The 27,335-nt window shown below is 40.4% G+C and overlaps 1 protein-coding gene across 1 annotated transcript in view; it reads left to right on the forward strand.

Moving 5' to 3' along the window:
• ADAMTSL1 (ADAMTS like 1) overlaps positions 1 to 27,335 on the forward strand; it is a gene marked incomplete at both ends in the record, with an annotated part of 200,758 nt that overhangs the window by 92,708 nt on the left and 80,715 nt on the right. The window contains 5 exons of the mRNA XM_082013297.1: positions 4,618 to 4,668; positions 9,159 to 9,363; positions 10,633 to 10,780; positions 14,784 to 14,868; positions 26,855 to 27,156. Of these exons, the coding sequence (XP_081869423.1) occupies positions 4,618 to 4,668; positions 9,159 to 9,363; positions 10,633 to 10,780; positions 14,784 to 14,868; positions 26,855 to 27,156 (791 nt within the window). The remainder of the gene's footprint in view (positions 1 to 4,617; positions 4,669 to 9,158; positions 9,364 to 10,632; positions 10,781 to 14,783; positions 14,869 to 26,854; positions 27,157 to 27,335) is intronic.

The following is a 27,335-nucleotide window of genomic DNA, read 5'->3' on the forward strand; positions in this document are numbered from 1 at the left end:
CTTAATGACCATGATAGGATAGAATTCTCAATTCTGAGTGAAATAAGGAGAGGGGTCTGCAAAACTACTACCATGGACTTCTGGAGGGCAGACTTCAGTCTGTTCAGGTCACTGGTTGAAAGGATCCCTTGGGAGACAGTCCTGAAGGGCAAAAGAGTCCAGGAAGGCTGGACAGTCTTCAAGAATGAACTCTTAAAGGTGCAGGAGCAGGTGGTCCCCATGTGCTGTAAGATGAGCTGGAAGGGAAGGCGACCGGCCTGGCTGAACCGGGAGATTTTGCTGGGACTCAAGGAAAAGAGCAGAGTTTATCAACTCTGGAAGAAGGGGAAGGTAATTCAAGAAGAGTACAAGGATCTTGTTAGGTCAAGCAGGGACAAAATTAGAAAGGCAAAAGCCCAGCTAGAACTCAATCTGGCCACAGTCATAAATGATAACAAAAAATGCTTTTACAAATATATTAACAACAAAACAAGAGGCAAGGAGAATCTCCATCCCTTAATGGATGTGGGGGGGAACATTGTTACCAAGGAAAAGACTGAGGTCCTGAATGCTTGCTTTGCCTCAGTCTTTAATAGCCAGACCAGGTATCCACAGGGTATCCAGCTCCCTGAGCTGGAAGACAGGGATAGAGAGCAGAATAAACTCCCCATAATCCAGGAGGAAAAAGTTAACAACCTGGTACACCACCTGGACACCCACAAGTCTCTGGGGCCTGATGGGATCCACCCGAGAGTACTGAGGGAGCTGGCAGAGGAGCTTGCCAAGCCACTCTCCATCACTTATCAGCAGTCCTGATTAACAGGGGAGGTCCCAGATGACTGGAGGCTTGCCAAAGTGACACCCATCTACAAGAACGGCAGGAAGGAGGATCCCGGGAACTACAGGCCTGTCAGTCTGACCTCCGTGCCAGGGAAGATTACGGAGCAGTTCATCTTGAGGGTGTTCACGGGGCATGTGAAGGACAACCAAGGGACCAGGCCCAGCCAGCATGGATTCAAGAAATGCAGATCCTGCTTGATGAACCTGATCTCCTTCTATGACCAGGTGACCCCTTAGTGGATGAGGCAAAGGCTGTGGACATTGTTTACCTGGACTTTAGGAAAGCCTTTGACAGCGTCTCCCACAGCATTCTCCTGGAGAAACTGGCGGCTCGTGGCTTAGACAGGTTTACTCTTCGTTGAGTAAAGAACTGGCTGGATGGCCGAGCCCAGAGAGATGTGGTGAATGGCGTTAAATCTGGCTGGCGGCGGTCACAAGTGGTGTTCCCCAGGGCTTGGTTCTGGGGCCGGCCTTGTTCAATATCTCTATCGATGATCTGGACGAGGGAATCGAGTGCTCCCTCAGTAAGTTTGCAGATGACACCAAGTTGGGAGGGAGCGTTGATCTGCTGGAGGGTAGGAGGGCTCCGCAGAGGGATCTGGACAAGCTGGATTGATGGGCCAAGGTCAACTGTATGATGTTTAATATGGCCAAGTGCAGGGTCCTGCACTTCGGCCACAACAACTCCGTGCAACGCTACAGGCTTGGGGAGGAGTGGCTGGAGAGCTGCCCGGCGGAAAGGGACCTGGGGTGCTGGTTGACAGCCAGCTGAACATGAGCCGGCAGTGTGCCCAGGTGGCCAAGGAGGCCAACAGCGTCCTGGCCTGTATCAGAATAGTGTGGCCAGCAGGAGTAGGGAAGTGATCGTGCCCCTGTACTTGGCACTGGTGAGGCCGCAGCTTGAATACTGTGTTCCGTTTTGGGCCCCTCACTACAAGAAGGATGTTGAGTTGCTGGAGCATGTCCAGAGAGGGGCAATGAAGCTGGTGAGGGGTCTAGAGCACAAGTCTTATGAGATTCAGCTGAGGGAACTGGGATTGTTCAGTCTGGAGAGGAGGAGGCTAAGGGGAGACCTTATCGCTCTCTACAACTACCTGAAAGGGGGTTGTGGCGACGAGGGTGTTGATCTCTTCTCCCAAGTAACTACTAATAGGGCGAGAGAAAATGGCCATAAGTTGTGACAGGGGAGGTTTAGATTGGATATTAGGAAAAATTTTTTCATCAGGAGAATGGTCAAGCATTGGAACAGGCTGCCCAGGGAGATGATGGAGTCACCATCTCTGGAAGTATTCAAAAAATGTGTGGATGTGGTGCTTCAGGACATGGTTTAGGCGGCATCGTGGCGTTGGGTTAATGGTTGGACTTGATGATCTCGAAGGTCCTTTCCAACCTTAATGATTCTGTTATCTTCAAGACAATTTTTGAAGTCATATATTAAACAAGAGTGTATTATTGTAAGAGTCTTTTTCCTCACTGTGATCATGGGACTTGCACTGCTGGGGATCATTATCTTGCAGTAACAGAATGAGAGTCTTTTGAAGCCCCTCACATATACAACAAGGACAGTGTCAGTAATTCTGTGGAGCTCTATACCAGAGAGATATATATAAAGAAATGCAATTTATCTATGCAAAATTCTTTGAGGGTCAAACCTTTCCAATGACAATATTAATCTAGTGCTTTGTAAATGTTATTTAATCTTCATAACAGTGTTTGGATGGGGTATGGTTATTTCCATTGGAATGGCCTTGGATATTATGCATACTAATGCATCGAGACATAGATTATGCATACAGACGATGTTTATTAGAAAGAAAACATTTCTCATTGCAATGAGTGAGAAATGTTTTGAAATCTGTTTCTTTCTTAGGCAGTAGATACTTTTACATTATAATTATTTCATTTCTGAATTTTGTATATTAATCTTTTTTTCCAACCACTCCTTAGCAACCTGATGAGCTGAAAAGTGCAAAAGCCTTTTGCTGAAAAAGTTCCAAGTGGAACTTCAGCAGTGGTGGTAGGAGAGTCAGGAAAACAGCAGAGATTCACAAAAGCAAAAGCAAAAAAAACTCAGAAAAAGGCCCCTTCCATCTTCTTAAAATACTAGTGCACAGTTTCTCAAACTTCTCCAGGCATTTACCCATCAAGCTAAGTCTGAAAAGACTTGTTCATTGGCCATACTCAAAATGATCTATTTGTCTTTTCCAAAGTTTGCCAATGCCAGAACTGCCTCTCCTACATTTTTAGATTTTTGTGGAGACAGACAGCTCTCTGAAGATGCAAATATGCAGACTCATGCAGAGGGCTCCTGTGACTGCAGAGGCTGCTAATCTTAGAGGCAGCTGTGTAGTCCCCATCACACACTCCCAGGGCTCTAACATCTTCCCGCGCTTTAGCTGGAAAATTCCAGCATGCTGACCTGGCGCTGACTCCTCGCTGTGAAAACACAATGGGATCCATTCTCCTATCGTGGACGAGTTATGCACACAAAAACCCTGTTGACTGAAAGAAGAATAAACCCTTTTAACCTTAGCATGACAAGACTCCTTTGAATGCTTACAGCAGTTTTCAGTGAACTTGTTGAGGATGGAGAATATTTTCTCCCTTCCCCCTGCTTTGCTTCTTCCTCCTTGCAGAAATCCATAGTAGCATACCTAGCATTTCTCATCTGTATAAGGCTCTCAAAAACCACCTTCATTCTTTTCAATCAGTTTCATCTCTCTGTAACTTGGGTAGGGAAACACTTTTTACTTTAATGCATTCTTTCATGGTTCTGCCCACCTGCCCCATCCAAGCCCCCTGTTGCATGGTGACTTCGATGAAGCTGATAGATGAGGTGCTGTGGCGTCGTTTATTTGATGTTAATAGATACGGTTGACAATCGGGAGACAACATGGGTAGAGTTACTCTGAGTCAGAATCTATGAAAAGTGCAGACAAAAGATGAAATTCCAGATTAGCAATTCAGTGAGATCTTGTAGTTGCCAATAAGCCAAATGACATCCATCTCACACATAATTGGCATGATAACAATTCAGATAATTAATAATTTTGCTCTACACTACTGCTTTCTATAACTTTTAGATGTTATATTTTTTTAGATATTATACCAATAACACCAGTCATGACAATACCAAAACCAACCAACCAAACAAAAAAACAATGTGACAAGTCTCCAGCTCCTTCTTTCTTCCAGAAAAACCCAAATAAAGAGGCAGGTTCTGAAGATGAATAAAATTGGACTGATGTAAGGTGGAGAGACAAAAAATGCAGATTTGAATTCTTGCACTGAGACTCCCCGAATTTCTAACAGCGGCCCTTGTAAAAGCAGATGTTTTATTGGAAGGGCAGAAACAACCATATAGTAGTTTGAATGGGGGGTTGATTTAGAGGTCTCTGAAGCAGATAGAAGCTCCCCTGTTGTCTTCAGTGTCTTTGGATCCAAGCTCCAAGAAAGTATTAAGTGTAGATTTATTTTTTTTAATGGCAGGTAGTAACTAAATAATATTTGGACAATGCATTTGGATCCCTAGTGGTAATGGATTGCTTCTTAGTCAAACAGTAATATATTCATAAGAATAAAGTAGTAATCAATGGTTTATTCTTTGACTGACTCAGAAACAGCAGGATTGGAGCATAAGTTTTCTTTTAAATGTGAAAGCAACTTAGGTAAAAGATTTTGTTTGGTTGGGGTTTTTTTTGTAATATTGTGTAAAAAAGTTGTATAATGTAATCATTTAGTGTTTATTTTGTTATGTGTACCTTCTACTCAGAGGGTTGGCATTATTGTTCCTAACAGTGATGGATACAAGCAGATCATGCCCTATGACCTCTACCATCCCCTTCCTCGGTACGTAAAACAGTCAACCAGATGCTAGGATTAACAAATACATTTACTGCTCTTCTCTTCTCTTTTCTTCTCTCTCTTCTCTTCTCTTCTCTTCTCTTCTCTTCTCTTCTCTTCTCTTCTCTTCTCTTCTCTTCTCTTCTCTTCTCTTCTCTTCTCTTCTCGTCTCGTCTCGTCTCGTCTCTTCTCGTCTCGTCTTCTCTTCTCTTCTCTTCTCTTCTCTTCTCTTCTCTTCTCTTCTCTTCTCTTCTCTTCTCTTCTCTTCTCTTCTCTTCTCTTCTCTTCTCTTCTCTTCTCTTCTCTTCTTTCTCTTCTCTTCTCTTCTCTTCTCTTCTCTTCTCTTCTCTTCTCTCTTCTCTTCTCTTCTCTTCTCTTCTCTCTCTCTCCTCTCCTCTCCTCTCCTCTCCTCTCCTCTCCTCTCCTCTCCTCTCCTCTCCTCTCCTCTCCTCTCTCTCCTCTCCTCTCCTCCCTTCCCCTCCCCTCCCCTCCCCTCCCCTCCCCTCCCCTCCCCTCCCTCCCCTCCCCTCCCCTCCCCTCCCTCCCTCCCCTCTCCCCTCCCTCCCCTCCCCTCCCCTCCCCTCCCCTCCCCTCCCCTCCCTCCCTCCTCTCCCCTCCCCTCCCCTCCCTCCCTCTCCTCTTCACTTCTGCTTTGCTTTCAAACTAAGTTAACAGATGCTGCTTTTCTCTTGCTCTGAACTCCTGCAGATTAACCTAAACATATTCAAGTGCTAACCTGTTGTTATAAATTCTATTGATGCGGAACTGAAATGATATTCCAGCTGAAGCTGGTGTTCTCTCACACCTTTTCTTTTTCTTCCCTTTACTCATCTCTGAACAGGACTATAACCTGTGGCTTTGTAATGAACCATCAGGCTTTCTCTCCCCAGTGGTGCTGCTTCTTGCATGCTTATAAATTGTGAGATATTGGGTTTAGACAGCGTTGTGTTCTGATCCTGCAAACCCATGCTAATGCCTTCCCCAGGGGCATTAATCCATTGGCTTTTCTAAGAAATTAGAGATCAGGGGAAGGAACAGGATCAAGCCAGGTTTTGTATTATTGATTATCTCAAATTTAAAACTGTCTTTAAGGTAAGACTTGAGATTCTTATGGAAATAATCACATGAGTAATTGCTCTTAAAGCAGTGAAAAAGACTGGTGCTGATAAAAATGTTTGGTAGCTGAAGGATAATAACCTTTTTTGAAATATTTCCCGGACATGCAACAGTATTGTGCTGTGTTTCCTTCTTTGGTAATTTATTGTGTCATGGCATATGAAATCACAGAAAGAACCCCCTAGGCAACTTGTTAGTCTCATCCTAGTGAGGAAACGACCTCCTTCAAACCATGGTGAGGCCTAATGCAGAGAGCTTTCAGCATCAGTGTGCAAGCGTAGCACGTTCATGTTCAAGAGTCTCCAGCCAAATCATGGACCCAGCCCGAACTGTGAGTGAGAAGACAAAGAGGAGAGCAGCTTTCTTGCCAAGCATTGTGACTGCCATTCATGTTGACACTCTTTATCAATGATCTGTGTCATTTGTATTAGGCTTTTTTCTTCCTAGCTAAGTGCTTATGGTTATGCACACATAGTCATTATCACCAGATGTTTGTGAGATACACTATGAATATATCCCTGCACCTAATTCCTTTTTTTCTGTAAAACACTTTTCTCTGTTCTTTATTTAAAAAAAAACAAACACCTGTATACCTCCTAACCTCAAAAATTAAACCTGTTCTAGTAAGAACTTCTATAGAAGTTAGGATATTAATACAGGGCTTAATACTCTAGCTTTGAATAGATGATTTTATTTCAACTATGTACAAAGGGCACGTACATTGATAAAAGATGGAGAACAATTTTTTATCAGAGCATGATTCGTCAGTACTTAACACTGGAGGGACTGTATTTAAGGAAAAAGCATCCTCAGCTGGCAGCTAGGCAGAGGTTTTTTACTGCTGAAGAAAATCCAAAATAAAGGATCAAAATGCCCTGAGGTATTTCGCTTTCAATAACACTGAAAGAAAAAAAAAAAAAAATCATTCCCTGAAAATGATCAAAAGGCTGAGACGGTTTCTCAAGCTGTTCTGGATTACGATCTCACCCTGTAACAGTCCCTTTACATCCAGCCTTCCAGCCGCACTGCTCTCTCTTAAACCCCCTCATCGATTGCTCAGGCTGCAGCTGCTGGCTGGGACCTGCACCCCCCTTTATCCCTCCACTGTTTTGCTGCTGATTCCCCTCTTCTCCCTCTCCCCCACTCCCCCACGTGCTCCCGTGAACCCACGAACAGGGCTCAGGTCTTCCTCCTTCGGCCCGAGAGGGAAAACGCAGACACATATCTCTTCTCCAGACCTCAGAGCGAGCAGAAACTGAACAGACCACGAGGCTGGCATGAGAGAGGGCCAAGTCAGAGGGGGATAAAAAATGTCTTTCCTCTGAACCTGCAGAGTTTAGGGAAGAAAAAAAAAAAAACAACCAAACCAGAGAGGCCCTGGTTGCATTACCTTTCTGAGACTGGCACCTAATACCAGGGACAGAGGAGAGTGATCAACGCTGCAGGAGAAATGGAGAGCAAATCTGGGAAGGTATCTTTGTGTGATTTCCCTACTGCGATCCCTTCGGCCTTGAATTTTATCACAAAGAGGGAAAGGTATAGTTCAGCAGATGTGGTGCTTTTAATGCACCAACAGCTCCTTTCACAAATTCTCCATCAGTGTTGCACCCTTTGTACCTCGAAGGGAACTGTGACACCTGCGTTGAGCTGTGCAACAGAGAAACTTCTCCTTCCTGTCTTACACAAAACCTGAGGACCAAAGTGCTTGCCTAGATTTAAGCTGCGTGATACTGCTGAGGTTGCCTAAGGTATCGGGAAGCTTGTCCCAAGGACTGCAGGAAGTTCATTCCCTGGTGCTAGGTCACTTTTGTGCCTGGGAAAAGCTGGCTCAGGCTGGCTGCAGCAGTTCCTGCTGCCCATGGGTTTCAGTTTGAGGCCACTTCATTTAGATTTGTGGTAGTGAGAAACCTGAGATCTATGCTGGGAAACGTGATCAGCAGAGCCACGGGTAATACATTTGAACTAAAAATATTGCTAAAATTACCCGTTCATGACATATGTGGCTTATGCTGAGCACACAATGGTGGATAAAGAACGGTGTAAACATTGTTTCACCACTTCTTAGTGATAAGTTGTAGAATTAATCAGTGGCTTTACCATTCATAAACAGCTATTAACATAAGCCATTTCACGTTGAGTTTTATGGCACTTTTAGCCAGTAGCCAAGTGTGGGTAGTGCTTACATGTATGGAGCTTACATGTACTGGAGCTGATGAGAAAAATATGGGTTGATATGATGAAAAATCAGCAGGAAAGATAAGCATTTTTCATATTGCTTTACAATCTTGGTAAGCCTGTAACTGTTACTTAATAAAAATAATTCCTTTGTTTTAAGTGGAAGAAAAGAATCTTCACCTTTCACCTGTTTTTATTCTTGCCTGAAAGAGGAAACAAGTGGGGTTTTTCCACAAAATCATTCTTTTAAGTCAAAAAATGAAAACTTATGACCAAAATGATTGTTTCAAGCATTATTTCTAATGTCTTTATCAAAAGGACACTTGCCTTTGATGTTAAATGTTTCCAGGTAGATAGAACGTGCATACACTTATACCATCAGGCATGCACAGTATTATACAGGAATAGCCGCACTGGATCATGACAACTGTCCCAGGTCCTCTCTGTGACAATGGCTTGAATATAAAGAAGGAAATACCAGACTATTTTATGTGGACAGACATGTACACATATAAAACAATACATTCATTAGTGTATATGCATCACTGTAAAAAAAAAGGATTATTCTCATAAGTATGCATAGCTTTTCAGAACGTACACATTGTGTCATTTGTCATTACGTTCTCAAATGGCACCTGTAGAGAAAAGGTGGTTGCTCAATTCCTCTCACTGCCTCAACTGTAAGGAAACAAGACCACATGGTTTATCCATCAGAGACCACGTATCTTATCAGTATAGTCACGTCTTCTTTTCGTTACCTTCCTCCCATCTTCTCTTTTTTCCTCAACTCAGTTGTTTCCCTGGAAAGAAACATTGCTGTTTCCCTGTATGTTCTTGCAAAAGGAGCGCTAGCTTCAGAGCACATTGAGTTTCCAGTGATTTGTGACAAAGATCCCCCAGAACATGACAAATTGTGAAAATACACTAATGCCATTAGTTAAATAAAAGGAATTAAGTCAAAAGTATTTAAAGTTTCTGTGGTGGTAGTCACTGGGTTAATGGGAGGAGGAGACTTCATATTATTAATCTGTGACTTAAAGACAGCAGCCATGAGAGTCCTTTGTTGTTACGGCCATTCATGAAAAAATATATATGATTAATTTTTACTGACATTAATCAGGAAAAAAAACCCTGCATCTGGGGGGTCGGGGCAGCAGGTGTTCCTTTTCCTGATGCCACTCTGGTTTGCGGTTTTTTTTCCCCAGATGGGAAAGTACACCCTGGACTGCCTGTTCCTCATCCTGTGGAGGGGGCATTCAAAGCCGCAGTGTCTCATGTGTGGAAGAAGACATTCAGGGGCATATCAGCCCTGTGGAAGAATGGAAATGCATGTATACCCCAAAGATGCCTGTTGTCCAGCCTTGCAATATATTTGACTGCCCAAAGTGGCTTGCTCAGGAATGGTCTCCGGTAATCAATCAGCTTCGCTCTGTTGGTTTTATATTTACCTCACTAGGAATAAACCTTAAATTATACTTTAGTGGTCTTGTGGAAGTAGGGACATCCACTACTTTCTTTCCTTATTACCATGACTTCTGTTTTAAATGGTGTTATCTGTCTAACTGCAAGGTAAATGCTCAGGAATAATGTATTAATAAGATTAATATGATTAAGGAGAATGACAGAAAAATAAATGAGATCTGTAATGTTAATTAGTGACCTTCTACCAATAATAGACTGGGAACATAAATGAAATGTGCAAAACAAAACCAGTAAGCATGTAATGGTATATTTTCAGTACAACTTTTCCACCATAAATTGAATACCATGAATCACTGAGAAATTTCCAGAAATATGTAAAACCCTAAATGACTCTGCTCTCTGATGCTTGTAGTTGTCTGTTCCTGACTCACCTTTCCTTCTGTACAAAAGTAAATGTCTTTGAAACGTCTTTCTACAAACGTAGAAAGGTACTTTGATTTTGTACATAGAGTTAATCTTGAATGTAGTTTCTCACCACCCCAGTTTCTCAACAAGTAAAACAGGTTTTAGTAGCTAAGCTAGCTCAGCCACAGGTGAGGTGTTCTTGACTGATTGCAAAGTGTTTAGTGATTTCCAGATGAAAGCTGCTACCCAAGAGCAAAGTAATGTTGGTAGTATCCATAGCCCTCCCCACTGGCTGATAGTTTTGATCCTCTCCTGTGCAACCACTTATGAAACAATCTGTACGGGGGGAAAGTTGATGTACCTTACCAAAAATAAATGAAAAAAGACTTAAGAAACTGTCTGAGGGAAGAAAGCCCAAATAGTTTCCCATTCTGTTTGGTGCCATGTTCCAGAATAGCTGAGTGTCACCCCTGTTAACCCATAAGCCCCAGTACTTTGTCCAAGCAAAACAGAGTGACTCCAGATGAAGTTGACAGGGTGTTACTGAGCATATCCAATATGGGATGGATGGCGACAAGCCAAGTAGCCAACGCTGAGAGAGTGACACTGCAAGAGAAATCCAGCAGCAAAGTGTCCAAACCAAGTAAATGTGCAGAGAAAAAAGGCAAAAATTGCTGTCAATTTTATATTTTATCCATAACTGCCAAATCTTATGAATAATTTATGTCCAGGGTTGGGTGTTTCTGCATGATCTTTTGATCTCTGATGTACACATACTTCTATTGCATAGTCCCTTTTCATTTATCATCCCTGTGATGTATCACACACACCTTTTTTTTCTTTTTTCCCCAGTGCACTGTGACCTGTGGACAAGGACTCAGATACCGTGTTGTCCTTTGCATTGATCACAGGGGGATGCACACAGGAGGCTGTACTCCTAAAACAAAGCCACATATAAAAGAAGAATGCATCGTACCCACTCCTTGCTACAAACCCAAAGGTAATGAGGCAGAAGGAGTCTCATAAATTTTTCAGAGCTCTTCCATGTTGAGCTGTTTTTTTTGTTGTTGGTAGCATTGTTTCCACCTGTACTGAGTTGTGAATTTGCACTTTTAAAGCCTGCCATTCCTATTCCAGTCTGTCTGCTAGCAACCTGGAGTGAATGTTGGCCTCTTCCTCTGTCTTACAAGCTCTGGGGTTTTCAGTGTTAATTTGTGATCCACCAGATCAAGCAATATAAGTGTATATTTGACCACAGTGTAAGCAGGCTTGACCACGCTGATTGTGTCTGGGCTAAATTTGCCCTGTATTTTAAAAGGAATTAAATATATGAAAAACTTTTGTGGTAGACAAATGTAACCATAATTTTAAAGTGCCGGTTCATAACTTGGTGCTTGAAACAGATCAGAAGCAAGTATTGTATACCCCAACATGAAGTTCCTCTTACTAGCAAGGCTGCAAAATTTGGAAGACTGTTGGACCTGAAGCATCTTACAGCAAGTAGTATTCACAATTTGTATAGCAATGTTTCTTGACGTGGATGCAGGCAGAGAATAACACTGGGGTAAATCCCCCACGTTTTGTTGAGAGAAGGAGAAAATATTTCTGCAGATGTTTGCAGGTTCTTGTGGGGTGGGAACGTTAGAAGAAGTCCTGGACACTGGATTGGATAAACAAGCAGTGGCCAGGTGCAGTAGACAGAGGTATTTAATCATTTCTACAGGTATATGAGCATGCATATGTTTGTGCATGTATACACCTCTATTGATACAACCTCTGTGTCTCTGTGCCAACTAACTTACAGAAACTTCTGGGCTACAACAATGCAAGTGAACTTAATTTCCCTAAACTGGAGACTTAAACCTCACCGTAAGATGAACTAAATTCCTTTTAAAAAATTAATTGCTATCCTGATACATATTAAAAGCACTTATTATGAAGCCCTGTGAAATAAGAGTGACTCGTGACCTTGTGCTGGTCCAAGATGGAACAGTGAAATTTGGAATTTTACTTTCTGTACTCTGTGGCTGATGATGGGTGCACTTGCCAAGTTTCAAGATTCCAGTTTATCTGGACCATGAGAATTCACTGCATCTGCCAGCCACCAAAGTGGCAAAACCCAGACACAGGGCCTCTGGGGAGCAATGGGTATGTTTGCACTGTATTTTTCTGGACAACATGAGCTCACACCATCCACCTTCCAAGATGAAAAAAAAAAGGCCTTGTGACTGTGTTAGCATGACTCTGAGCCTCATATGGAGATTCAGTGGGTTTGGGCTTGGTCAGTCAGTTTCTTTCATGGGGCTTTACCTGTTTATGGTGTTCAGAACACAGGTGAAGCAAAATCCTGTCTGCCTCGACCATACAGTATAAGCAAAATGCAGTAAGACACCAAAAAAATCAGGTCTTGCAAACAACCTACAGCTGACTTCTGCCTAGGGAACCTGAGAAGGGAGCAAGACCAGCTAGGAAAGGTTTGCTTGCCTGCATCTATCAAGAAGTCTCTTCCAATGGGACTTCTCTGGGAACAAAGTAAATTGCTGTTTGCTGAAAGCCCACTCTTGCAACAGAGTGGCATCTCTATCCTGGATAAACTGGTATGCTGCCCTTTGCAGTACATATGTGATTAATTTCTGGGTTTTTTTCTTCTCTTTTTTCCCACTGAATGGAAAGTCCTACACGAAACGTACTGCTTTGCTTAGGTTTAATTTTATTCCTCATCTTGGTTCTGCAATGCTCTCAGTTCTCCCTCCGTAATGCAAGCAGTAATGTTTGAAGACCCATGTACCTGAAGGCTGAATCATGCTTTCAGAAGAATTGGTCTGGATGATCACCAGAGGTGTCTTCCAATACAAATTATTCTATTTATGTGCTGGTTGTTTGTCCTTTTTATCTCACAAATATAGAGTTAGAAATTCAGTGTAGTACTGGTAGCAAAGTACCACTCCTCTATTGAGTGTTTTAGCCTTAGCCTGGTTTTTCCTTCTGGAGCTGGATTAACTTCAAGCAAAAAAACAATCTTCCTAGCTGACCAAAGCAGCAAGACAAAACATGTGGAAATCTCTCTTCTTTTAACCCACTGCACTAAACAGAAATAGAATGAAAATAGTTCATGTAATTTATTTTGTTTTAGTTTGTTCAAACACCAAGGCAGTTTATTTTATACCAATAATGAGAAAAAACAGGATATCCCTGAATTAAGTAATGATTTTCATTTTTAATAATAGGTGTATTAATGTAATACAACTTTCTGTATAATATAGGATTTAAGTGTTTTATTAACTGTTTAAAACAGTTTAAAACAGATTAACTGTTTTATAAAAGGAGAGATTTTACTTTAATCTCCAAAGGTAAAAATTCCTCCTTAGCTTATGTTAGGAGTGTTTTTATTCAGTTTTTGTCAAAGCACACTGTACAACATCCACACTTCTAATCTTCTATCTCATTTTACATTTTAAGTATAGATGATAATTAACTACACCTCTAAAAAAGAAAAGGTATTTAAAAAGTCACATAACAGGCAGCAGTACCGAAGAGCTTTTGCTTCTTACAAGCACTTGCATCCAAGCAAAAAAGCACAGAAGTAAGATCTGGCTTTCTAAAACCCATAAAACAAGCTGCACAGCATATAAATAGAAATATCTCGTACATATTTGTAATAACAAATGTGGTAAAATATAGATTAAACTAAGAGCTGTGCTGGCAAATATTCATCCTTAAATGGCACTAATAAATATGTTAGAGTAAGAGCTTGGCAAGCTATTTCTAAGAGAGAGGCATAGTAACTCTATTACTATTCCTTTTTTTCTCAGTTAGTAACTTGCTCCAAGGAAATTTGCTTGACTAAAGTTGCAGTAGCTGTGAGATCAAGTTGTAAGTTGTTGTTCCTCTGTGATACAACTGACAGATGGGAAATTTGGTGTGTGTATGTGAAAGGTTCACTCTTGTGCACAACAGAGTCACAGAAATTTCCCGACTGTTCTGAATGACTTTAATCTGCTCCATTGGCAAGTACAAATTCGTGCATTATAAACCTGAAATGCTTAGGTGATTTCTGAGTGGCAAATAGGTCTGGCCCTGGTTCCCCTCAGTGGTCTGAGTCTCACTCCCTTTCATTTGTCCCTGATCCTAGCCCAGAACATTTTGTTGAAATGCAGAGCTCCTTCTCAAATTATAGTGCCAAATTTGGTCTTGCTTTATACCCCTGAAGAGCTAAAACAGCTCCACTGCCTTCAGCTCAAATACTCCACTTTGACACCACATGAAAGTGAAGTTTGGCTCGCGAAGCGGCATGGCCCTGCGGTCCCCAGAGCAGAGCAGCTCGTTACACCATGCGCACAACCTGGAGGGGAAGAAAAGCAGCTCTACTGTTTTCCATCAGAAATGACAGAAAAAATATCAAGCTCCTTTTTTTACAATCCACATAGCTGATGAACTGATAAACTTAAAGTTGAAAAGTATAGCTGGCCCATTTTATTACGGTTTGCCTGTTTTTCTGTGGTATCCCTCATCAAATCAGGGTTTTCTTCCTTTTTGTAATCTATCAAAAACAAGCTTAATGTGTCATCTGAAATTCTAAAATTTAAGAGTAAACACAGGGATTATATATGTTTTGCCTTTGCAATGTCAATGGAGGCCTGCTACACTTGCAAGACTCCCTCCAAAAATACTTTCCAAAGTGCTTACTTTTACAGCCCAGCTGCATAGTCTGAAAAGTGACTTAATTTGCCTTTCTGGCTTTAGAATGCCATAGTCCTTCTAGCTGCAGCAGTGAACTATCTGGCCATATAAGCATTGTATGCATTATAGTCCAGGTAATGGAGGAGGTTTTTTCTCTCTTTCCTGCTCCCCTTCCTTTCTTCTTTGTGCTCAGCCACCACATGGATGAAGACATGCGTGCATCACAGGCATGCTCGGCGAGAGAGCGGAGGCTGGCATGCATAGTAACGTTACTGCATGCTTCCTATTTTCACTATTTTTCCTATTTTATTTGTGTTCCATAGAGAAACTTCCCGTGGAAGCAAAGTTGCCATGGTATAAGCAGGCTCAAGAGCTGGAGGAGGGAGCAGTAGTGTCTGAAGAGCCATCGTAAGTCTTAAAAGTTTGCTGACAACATGTTCTCATGATGTGGGGACCTGGGGCTTTCACTGAACTAACACAGTCTCTTGAAACTGTATTTGTCTTTCATTAGAGTGTAAAGGCTAAACCCAGCCCTCTGGAAATCAATGGGCTTAAGGCTGTGTATCACTTAGGTATGAAGAGACAGAATTCAAGAGGGCAAATGCAGATTTAACCTGAGCAAGTATATACATGTTTTATTTAAGGTAATTTCCCATAATATTATAGTGAGAGTCTGCCTACCTACACAGGTATGTGTTCCCTACTACCACTGTATCTCTGCGGCTCAGCACCTTTATTTATTCTCACAGTGCCCCTATGAAGTAAGGGGTAAAATACAGTGATGATTTCCCCTCGCCTCTCCCGACAAAAAGAGTGTAGTAGCAGCAAATAAAATGAATTAACTTCAGCAGAAAATAAACTAGAAACCTCAGCTCTGTGGTTTGGATTGCCTTGTCACCACTTAACTCAAAATTTCAGGGATTTTCCCCTCCCTGCTTTTCTAGCCACTTCATGGTCTTTGCCCAGCCACCTTTGCAAGATGGATCTCAGTCAGCACCTTGTAACCCGTCAGCAGCTCTTCCTCCTGCTGCAGACCTTCTTGGATGGCAGGTTGGCCTATGTACATACAGTACAGTCCCCTCTCATTAGGGCTGCCTGATGGAAACTGTGCGTTTTCCCCCTAAATACATAAGATAAACTCATTATGTCCCTTAACTGTAACTTTTTCTTATTTCTTTTCCTATTTGTTTCTCTTCTCTTTTGTGAAAAAAAAATACCATTGAGTTAGAAAGAGGCGGAGGACATAAAATAGTTACATGTAATGCTGAAGGAAAAAATATTACAATAAAAAACTGGAAAAGAACACTTCCACTTAGGGTTGATACCTCCCTTTTTAATATATCAATAAGAAAATTTGACTATATGAATCGGACATGGTGTAGCCAGATTCTTCACACAGTGTTATTGAAAATATAGTTTAGCAGTTTCTGCATGTGCTCCATTTCATTAATAACAGGACTGCAGCAGAAGTTAGAAAAATTAAGTTGTTTAAAAAAACCCCTCAGAATTTCATTCATAATTAAATTATATTGTCATTTATGGACAATTAATCTTCCTTAGCCAGATAAAATTGCAATGAAAAGGAAGCTGCAGTAAAACTGGTGTACCGTATAAACCTTTAACAATGAGGCTGGGAAATTACAAATACTGTTATGATTATGTTTTGGATTTTTTATTCTGGAACTGTGATAAATGCATGCTATAATTGTAATGTCTGTACACAGCTTTGATCAGTATCCAGTTCCTCGTGGCCGAGCACATGGCATTTTTTTATTGCAACTGCAGCTGTGTATTAGACTAAAAAACATTTGTTATGTAATATGATTGCATTTTTGGCATGGTTAATCTCAACCAAAGTCATTTGAAACTGGAACACTGGAATAGAGCTAGAGACATATATAATAAAGTCCTCAAAATAAAAATTATTTTAATCCAACTGCCATATGTATACACAAATACATACATATACACATATACATGAATACACACATTTATACACAAATGCAAATGCATATATCCATATATGTGCATATATTAGCAGCAGCTATCACATATAATATAATGAGATGTTTTACTATTTCCAGCATTTCATAGACTTTTTAGGTTGAGTCATTCAGCGTCAAAGTCTATAAAAATCAATATTTGTGAACGTACTCATTCATCATTTGTGAAGTGCAGTTTATTTTCTTGTGACTGTACTAAACAACTTAGCTAAATGTGTATTTATCAAACTGTAAATAACATCTGGAAGCACACATTAAAAAAGATGTGTGATCAGGAAGTTCATCAAAAGGAATCATACTGATAGATGGTCATATCTGGATCAATTTGTTACACTAAGAAATTTTTAGATAAATTCTGTGAACAGTGTTGACAGTACTGTAGAAGAAGACTATAGTAATAGATATACGAGTATATGTGGCTTTAAATGTTAACAAGAAGGGGTTTGTAGAGAATAGGCATAACCTGCAGAGAAAGGTGAAGAGACTTTTGATTATCATGATGTGTATTTTAATGAAATATTCTGGAAAACTTTATGGGTCTGTTACTTGTGATATTAAAACAGACCTTGAGAGATACAAAGGGAAAAGAGTTTAAGAACTTTAAAATGTTTTAAGTACAGCTATGATGCCTCCTTACTCTATAGTTTCATTGTTCTGCTGTAATAAAGGCCCTGTTCTGCAAAAACATCCTAATCTTTGAACCCCATCTCATGCAACACTTCGGTGATACCACTGGGATTCTAACATACCAATACAGTGGGGCACAGTCCAGACTAGGTTCATTCTCCCATGGGGTGACATTTTGTACATTTTTTTCTCTCTGAAAAGCACAACTCTGGGAGGATGTGTAATCTTGATTTTAGGCCAATGAGAAATCAACATAATATTAAATTAAATTCAAATATAGATTTTTATATATGTTGACTAACAGCTAATATAAAAGGCACAAAGTCAGGGTCTTTATGTAAACTTTTCCAAAGCTTGGAGATATCCGTGCCTTGTGTTTAGTTTGGAATGATTTTTAGTGATAAGGCATGAGACAGAAAAACCAAATAAAAACTTAGAAAACTTGTGCTGAAAGGGCCATTCATGCAATCCCCATCTGTAAACTGTAACAGCCATCTGCATATTGTTCCAGAATATCTAATATGTTGACAACAACCTTGAGTGGCAAACTTCCACAAAAAATCAGTTTGGGTGCCTCACTATTAATAGTGCTTTTCATTAACGTCTAACTTTAAACAGTTATTCATTTTAGGTCCTGGTTATTAGATTGAAAAATTGTGTGTAATAACATAAAAAAGGAGACAAAAGATTCAGAACTCACCCAGATATAATCAACAATCAACTTTGATACCAGTTTTATAGCATCACTTGTCCTCATTCATCTGTGTAGGGATTTCAAATACACCAACCAGTTGAAAAGCAACATATACTTCATGGTAATGCAGTTTTTGACCTGTGTTTCTGCAGCTATGCAGAAACACAATGTCCATGGCCTACTATGCTGACAAATGTCGGGCAATCACCTGCATATTTTGGCTGATGAATGATCAGCCTGGAGTGTAGGTGCATGCTAATTTGAGGGTTGGAACAGCTGAGAGTTTTTTAATGTTGGATCAAGCACTAGCTGGTGTAAGCCAGAGTGTGATGTAGCCAGGTATTTTGCTGACTGTGAATTTGAGTAATTTGAACATGACAATCAATTTCTTACTGTCTTACACCTAAGTGTGTTGTAGTGTGCTATTTTGCTGTAAATTTTTTCAGAAAACATACCAGGGGTTGTAAAAAACAGTTTTAATTGCTTGCTTCCCCTCCTCTGAGGAACCTGTTTCTTTTTTCTGATTCAGTAGAGCGGAGATGGCTGAGCAGGGTTTGAGGGTGGGAGTTGAGCTGGGCAGCCAGGATGGGCTTTCTTTGAGACCCCACTCCTCCGCTCAGCAGGGAGGGAACGACGGCAAAGGAGAGGCAGTGTGGAGGGGAAGGGGAGTAGCTGTAGAGCCAGAGGAACAACAGAAGACCTCCAGTGGCATGGTGAGCCAGGTGCTGAAAAGGCAGCATTGTGTGTTCGTCAGCGTGTTTGCTTGAAGTTGGAGTAATCAAAGTTCCTTCAGACAAGCTGTGCTTATGTGATTTTCCTATTCGCTCGCAATATTCACCAATTTCATGAATGTGCTTGGGCAGATGGCAGTAAGGACTCATACTTTTCCTACAATTCATTTGAGGCTGTTTACAAGCTCTCTTATGCCACCAAGTCACTGACCCCATTCTCCTCTACGGACAGGGTTGTTCTTTGTAGCCAGCAGACCATTCTTCCCCTACCAGTGTCACCCTTTCTTACAATTCTTCAGGCAGAGAAAGCAAATCCCATCTGTAAGCAACTCTATTGTCCTTCTCAAAGTTTACTTTTGACTGGAAGTTTAAAATCTAAAGCTGAAAATTTTCAGCAGATTTCTTCTATGCATTGATTTCTCATATTTGTGAATCTCTGTATTGCTGTCTTGTGACTTCGGTGACTTTGAATACAGTTTTTGTTACAAAATTGCATACTATGACTTATAAATTTACACTTTTTTTTTTTTTACATTGTCCTTCCACCTGTAATTTGTGATCATTCTCTAACATGTGCTGCTAGAGCAGCGGATGCCTCATTTTTATTCCATCTGTGTGTAGTGTCTTCGATTATTTATTTCTTCAGGAATTTCTAAAGGAAGCAAGCTTTGCAGTTTGATTTTGTCTGTATATGTCTCTCTGTCAGTTGCCTTCCTCTTCTCTCAGTAATGTCTGAATTCGTTCCTATTAACTGAACATGACAGAGGTATAAAGTTATCACAGAGAATGTTACCCTTCTGTCAAATTTTGTTGATATTCACCAGGAAATTCAGTGGTAGTGTTTTCCACACGTTTCACTGAATTAAATACTAGGTGGAAAACTGACACCCTACAATTCCCCAGTTGAAAGAGAGGTTTCTAAAGGAGTTCAGTCCTTAAGAGATACCAGAGAAACCACTTGGGCACTCAGCCTTCAAATAAATCCATGTTAAATCGGTCTTTATTAGTTCTGCTGCTCAAAGAATTAATCATAACCAGTTCAGCCACTTCAAGGTTAGAGGGGATAGTTATGTTTGTGTTGTCTGACCAGCTACACCCTTAGATGGGGTCAATTAAATATTAATTTCATAGAACTACTATGAAATACTCTAGGGTGGTAAGAAAGTATTGTACTCTTTGCTAGGGCAAAGGTTTAAGGTGAGAAGTCCTTGCTGTCCTGTGTTGTTGTACATACTGTTCTCCTACTGCTGTCCATCTCTGAAGTGGTGTTTTACCAGGTCTTAGAAGTATGTTATCTGAGGGAGAAGCCACAGCATCTTTCTGTCTGGCCTCTTTCACTAGAGCTCATTACATCAGCATAGCATGACAGACAGAGTCAGAAAGAGCAGCAGACATGATTTAAAAAGCATGGGTTTTCCTACGTGTAATGAGATTGGTTTTATGGGTGGTGGAGGGGTTGTTTAAAAGATTTCTGTCTCTAACTCTTGAAAAATGCTTTTGTACATTAACACCATACCCAGCCTTTAACATACTGCCATAAATAACTGTGGTGCTAACCATAAGGGGCAGGGGGGGGGGGGGGCGGGGCGGGGGGAGAGGGGCACAGAGGGCAAACAATAATATCTGGATGCCAGATGGTACCATCGTAGTGATGGGGCCAGTTCAGTGAAAAACAAAAGGAAATTCCTGACATGCATCAGTGCGGGGGACAAAGCCCTCAGGGAACTGGATATGGACAGAGAGGCCAGTGTGGCAGAATCACCCAATATCTCTTTCTTAACTTCAGTAGGTGTTTATGTTTCCAAAGACAAGTAAGTTATTTTATTTTGGTTTTCCCTGTTAAAGTTTGTACCTGTTTTGTAGACTTTTAGTCTACAAAATGAGTAATTTTAAAACTTCCTGCAAATGTTTTACTTTTGAAAAATATACTAGTGAGGACATATACAGGTGCTATCAACTCCTAGGCTGTCACTTGTTCACTTCAGCTTCATGCAGTGAAGAGGAAGAAGGAAGTTTAGGGACACTTCTCCATGTTAAGATTCAAAAAAATTACTATACTATATTTGTGGTTGGTCATGAGAAAGATCAGCAAACTGCAGCAGCCTAACATTAGGTAACGATTTCTATTTATTCATTCAAGGAGCCCCTTTAGACAGTCATCACTATTTTGAATTTATGTGTAATACCTATACAGGGCAGAAGCAGTTATATTTCCCTGGGGAGAAAGGCAGCAGTGAATTTATGGAAAGCACCAACAGTATAGAATTATTTGACACAAAGCTGAAGGAAAAGATCATATTCAAACAAAAATTAAAAGAAACTATAGAGGGACAGATTGTAATCATTCAAATTGGAGTTGTACCTATGCAGCTGGCTCTGGTGCCATTACTCATACAGACGGAGCTTTTATTGATAAGTGGTCATGACCTTTTTCACTTCTCTGAACAATGGCACCAGCAGCTACTCAGTGCTGTGTGTGAGCATCCTGCGTTGTTATCCACACCTTGGATGTGTGGATATACAAACCTATGGACAGGTAGCCTCTCCTGGAGAAAAAGGCCAGGTTTGCATTTAAGATCAAGACAAAGAATCTGAAAGTCTGAGCTCAGTTCCCAGTTCTATCACAGAAAATTTCTAAGCCTTTGAGCAAGCCACTGAGCATTTTATTTTACCAGTAGTATCTGATTTTACATGCCTTAAGAGATGGGTGTCTGTGCCTTCGAATACTCAGTCTTAGTGGTATGTGCCGTTCTCAAAACCTCAGACTTTGTCTGAACCATGGATTTACCCAATGATGGATTTTAAAAAAAAGCATTAAGCAATAAAAATTAAGGGCAATATGTAATTAAGTAGCAGTGCAGAAAGTAAGATATTTTTCTCCATACCTCAAAGGACATAATCCTGTATACACACTTGTATTTTTAATTCACAACACACATTGTAGGAACCAAAGTCCTAGACAGAACAGGCTGTGGCTATGTACATCAAGTGTTCTGGAGATCTTCACATAACTTGGCAGGGCTCTCCATGGGTCTCACCTTGAACCCACTATGACCTGTGGGTGGTCTCCCGTTACTGAGCATTGACTCTGTCTTTGTGTTTCTCTTCTTCTGACTTCCCCAGTTATGCGTATGTTGCTATATGGAGAGGAATACACACGAGTTTTTAAAGGAGTTCAGTCCTTAAGAGATACCAGAGAAACCACTTGGGCACTCAGCCTTCAAATAAATCCACATGAAAAGGGGGTTGTGGCGACGAGGGTGTTGGCCTTTTCTCCCAAGTAACTAGTGATAGGACAAGAGGAAATGGCCTCAAGTTGCGCCAGGGGAGGTTTAGATTGGATATTAGGAAAAATTTCTTCACTGAGAGGGTGATCAGGCATTGGAACAGGCTGCTCAGGGTGGTGGTGGAGTCGCCATCTCTGGAAGTGTTCAGAAAACATGTGGATGTGGCACTTCAGGACATGGTTTAGGGAACATGGTAGTGCTGGATTAATGGTTGGACTTGATGATCTTGAAGGTCCTTTCCAGCCTAGTGATTCTATGATTCTGTGATTCTGTGCCCTGAGCTTGAAGGAAAAAAATATCATTATCCCAAGACTAGGTACTGTCATTGTCATCACTGTTCTCAACTTAAATTTTGACATCACTTTTTGTGCCTTTATATGGAAGTGAATATTTTGTAGCACGTTTTAGTCTACAAAAGCTGGGTTTTTAAATATACTTCCTTGATATAATTTACAAAGAGGAAATTTTTTTTTTAAACACTAGACACACTGTTGTCTGAAAGGAGTATTCTCATGTGTGAATGTAAATAATAATATCTACAGATACAAATAGTCCTTGCAAAATTGAGCTGGGCAAGTGGTATCTACCCAGTGTTCATGTATGGATGAAATTCTGTGGACAACTGCAATTCATTTGTACTTGCAGGTCCATTGGATGTGCAGCCACAGCAGGCTGGACTGCTGTGCATTTCACAGTTTGACCAATGTTTTGTATTAAGCGCTTTACATACAAACACAGTAAGTCAGGTTTGCTGTCATATTAAAATTTCTTTAAAACATATTTTCAGTGATTGTAGTACATTACAAAAACAATGAGCCAAAACCAGCTCAGTACCACACATGAATGACTCCTGCAGAAGTCCATCAATGTCATTGGCATTACATTTCTTTTCCTCCATTCCTGGAACATATTATGCAGCCCTATGTAGGCTAATGTGCATATGATAAGCGGTATAACAACAGTTCCTTTTGCTGAACACAGTCTTGTGCAAATTGTGAAACCTCAATAGCTAAAAAAAATTGAAAAATACAATGCCTCTTGTAAATCCAGAACTCACTGTTTTGCAAGGGTGTTCATATAATGGGAAAAGGTTGCTCGTCCATCACCATAAAAGTGCCCACAGGTCAAGGAAACAAGTATAGTCATTTGGTTACAAGCACCATCCATTTTTATCCCGCAGTTTTCTTTGAAGAGTTTTCTACCTTTTATTCTAACATTTTTCCTTTTCCAGCTTGACAGCACTGCTGCCCACAGAGATGCCTGTTTAGGGGGATTGACAGGCAGAGGGACCCTTCAGCTATGCCACAGCTGGGCACTGTAACGTAGTCAGCACTCCAGCGGTTGAGTAACAGCAGACACTGTTAAGTCAGTCGTAACAAAGCAAGGTCATGATTTTCCCTCCTTCCAGCTTTCAATTCTCCACCTCACAGTGATCTCTCTAAAACAGGAGCAAAAAACTCCTCTTCAAAATATTAATTGGAGCTCTCAGAACACACTCACTGCTGTATTTTTCTTTTGGGGAAGAAGCATATTCATGTCTGCTGTCCAGTGGAATAAAGAAGATGATTTTTGGTGCAATGGCAACACGTTAATCACTGAGAATTATGCTAAGAGCTACAAAAAGCTCAATATAATCTCTTAGGCAAGAACCACCTTTTTATTTTTCATTTGTACAGCTATTAGCACAACTGGGCTGACAGCTACTACAGCCACATTATTAAACTAGTTATTGCCTTTGTCTTATTCATTGGGGTTGTTATTATAGGACTATTATTACAGTGGGATTTAATTAAACAACATGCAATGACAACTGAAACACTTCATCATTTGCTGTTTTCAAAAAACCCTACTTCCCAGTAAATCTATTCCACTACTTCCATTTTCAAAGACGACCCAGATGTTAGCATACAGAAAAGCACAATGCTGTGCAGTGGAAGGTACACTATATGCAGAACAAATAACTTTATACTCATGGAATTGTCTGCTTATTATTCACATACTTTCTGTGTTTTGTGCTCACCATTTGGCAGCATTTATCATTAATGACCACACGAAGATATTTGAAAGCCTTTGTAATTTCCTGGTTTTAGGATGATGGAGAATTCAGAACCATTTTATGTTTATATTATACATTTATATTACATAAATGTTCAGTATCAAATGACAAGTCCTATATGGAGATTTTGTTTGCAGGGTTTTCTTGGTTTTCCCCCCTTTTTTTCTGCTTTCAGTTCTTTTGATTCTACCAATTCCCTCTTTAGCAGCCAGCAGTTATATTAAAATTAAATTACACTTGCAAATTTACCATTTAAAATGATAATTTATCATTTGGGCCTAGAAAGCTGAATAAAATATAATTTCCTGAAAGTATGTTTTCATTGTGACTTGCTGACTAGAGTAAAATAATATAATATGTGGTTTTTATAGATCAAGCCTCATTTCAAAAAGTATCCAGTCTGCTTTAATAATGTTCTTACTTCCCTTTTTTGTCCTCTCTCTTTTGTTCCTGTGTTTGTATGTGTGATATATAATATGTGTAAATGTTCTGAGTATATGAAATATCTCTGTTTTTCTAAATGCGTACTTTTAATACCTGTCAAAATATTTGGTTTGGAATACAGCAATTTTTCAACAAAGCAAAGTTACACAATTCACAATGTTAAAAAATACAGGGAACACAGCTTCTGATGAAGACCAGTGCCTTTTTTTGTAACATGATTAGGATTTCTACCTCTTAGTTTGTCAGATCAATGAAACTCAACAAAATATCTAAGTCTCAGTGGCTGACATGGACTGTTTAATCTGCGACAGGAGATTTTCCACATCAAAATAGTATTACAGCAATATTATAGCATGGTCTTAGAGAAAACAATATGAGTGTCCACCTGTACTGTTAAAGACTGTAATCCTTTCAAAATGAAGGTTACCATCTTTGGAACAAGACCAATCTTTTAAGGCAAAATGGCTCAGAGTAGGGAAATGGAATCACTTCACATCATTAGTTTCTCAAAGGCTTCGCTGCAGAAAGAAATCTTGCAGGTTTTGTAGCAGCATTATAAACAGTTTCAAATGTTCCAATAACATATACAATCCATTTCTTTCCTTTCTACTACTTCCTGTGGATAGTGCTAGCAGTGGATATCAGGTTTATAACAAAATGTTATAAACACCCACAAAAAGTGAGTAGAGACGTGCACACTGTCTGCTCTAGGACACTATGCTGTTCCAGTCAGGGATCCTGATACATACACACTGAGGGGGGAACCAGGCTCCTTTCTTGGTTTTGAATTCTTTTTTTAACTCTAGAGTAAAAAGAAAGTCCTTTTGTCAACTAGAGAAACGCAGTGGATAAAAAAGAGAAGTGCATAAAAATACTTTCAAAGATGCTGATCACAAAACTAAATTTCCTTTTTCTTATCAGACTGTTCATGGGATTCTCAAGGTGAGAAATGAGTTTCCTATAGCCCCGAGTAGCCCTAGAACATAGGAGAGACACACATGTATTATTGCCTTCAGCCCTGGGAAAAGCTGTCCAAGTCCAGTGTGGCCTATCTAATACAGACAGTGACAGCCATGTTTTAGTCAAAAATACCTCTTGTATACTCTGATTTATTTGATAAATTTAGCTAATACATATGATTAGGTTCTGAAAGATGTAAATTTCTGTCAAGCAGTTGACGCTATCACAAAAAGCTTTCAGTTCATTAGATTAGCACTCAAAAACATAATTTTAAAAAGAACTTGCTGAGTTTTAAGGAGCTGGCATCCCAAACACTCACTGTTAATGGGAGACCATTATCAATAGGGATTGTTCCTGTGAGGTTCTTAAGGGATCAGTGCCAGATCCAACTAGTCGCTCTTCTGTTCCAGGCCTTGAAGTATATCTACAACTACTGGCTTAGAATTTGCCTGTGGCAGAAAGTTTGGCAGAATGGCCAATAGAGAAGACAAAACAGTCAGACAAAGCTATCTGAATCACCCTGTAACCTGGATTCATTATTGCAATGCTGTAATACCACCAACATCAGGTGTCTAAGCATAAGTAATGTAGGTCATAGAGTACTCTGGAACCATTGTTTCCAGAAAGATTTAGGAATCAGCATAGATCAACATAAGCTGAGCAAAACAAGACATGTTACATTTAAGCAAGGTGGTAATGATGTGGTATGGAGTTGAACATGATCCTTATGCTTCATGTTACTCTGAGTAAAGTGCTATGCCTATTTCCAGTATCGATTATTTTTAAGATGTTGAAAAAGTGATGACAACCCAAAAAAATTAAGAATTTATTTGATTGTTGAGGAAAAAAAAAATTGAATTTAGTCTGTTTTGCTTATTCTAATGGTGGCTGCAAGGTGCTTTTATTGAAGTATGTATGGACATTCAGAAGCAAAAATTTAGAGCATATAAGGGTTCCTAATCAGTGAGACAGGAGCAACAGCCAGAAAAATCCAGAATAGAAATAGAACACTGTTTTTTTAATGAGAAGGGAAATGAAATGTGCTAGGGGAAAAAAAGGGCAGCTAAGGAAGTGGTGGCTTCTTTATCCTTTTTATGGCTTCAAATTAAGGCTTAAAAATGGTTACTGCAATACAGGAACAATGGCTGAAATTATTTTCCCTGTAATACTGCAACTAGCTGATAACAGCAGCCTGTTCAATACTTACTAGTGACACAACTGTGATATCAACTAAGGCAAAGGCAATCTGGGTTGAATTACTAGAGTATTGAAGCGGCTAGTGGGCTCATGCTGCACACTGGGAGATCCCTTGCACTGAAATGTTTTAGGATCAAGGCAGGTGCTTTAAGAGTGCATCTTTCTCCCTGGATGTAAGGAGACACTCTACATGAGTACTTGCAAGCCCTTCCACTGTTGCCGTTGAGTTGTCAACAATATGTCATGGCTCATAATACACGTAAGTGTATTTCATAATGGCCCTATGATGAGGTGAAGCATTTGTTTCTCATTAAACAGAATTTGCATGGACAGGACTATATTGCACTTGCTTGCATGGCTGTTTGTGGACATGACTTGCTTTCTTCCTCTCACAGGTTTATTCCTGAGGCTTGGTCCACCTGTAGTGTCACCTGTGGAGTGGGCAGCCAGGTGCGGCTTGTGAAATGTCAAGTGCTCCTCTCTTTCTCTCAGTCTGTGGCTGACTTGCCCATTGATGAATGTGAAGGTCCCAAACCTGTGTCTCAGAGAGCCTGCTACAGTGGCCCCTGCAGTGGGGAGGGAACTGAATATACCCCAGAGGAAACCGAGCTGCTGTATGGCAGCTTGCAGGAGTTTGATGAGCTCTATGACTGGGAATACGAGGGCTTTACGGAGTGTTCAGAGTCCTGTGGAGGAGGTAAGTGCAAAATGTTTCTGTGCTGGATTTGCTTTCCCTCTTCAAGAGTGTGCTTTACAGTTAATAGCCACGGACGTGCTGCTTTGTTACAGCTATTTAGAATCATAGAGTCATTTAGGTTGGAAAAGACCTCTAAGATCAAGTCCAACCGTAAGATCATCAAGTCCAACCTTAAGATC

This window comes from Phaethon aethereus, assembly GCF_964289735.1.
Source record: "Phaethon aethereus genome assembly, chromosome: Z".
NCBI lineage: Eukaryota > Metazoa > Chordata > Aves > Phaethontiformes > Phaethontidae > Phaethon > Phaethon aethereus.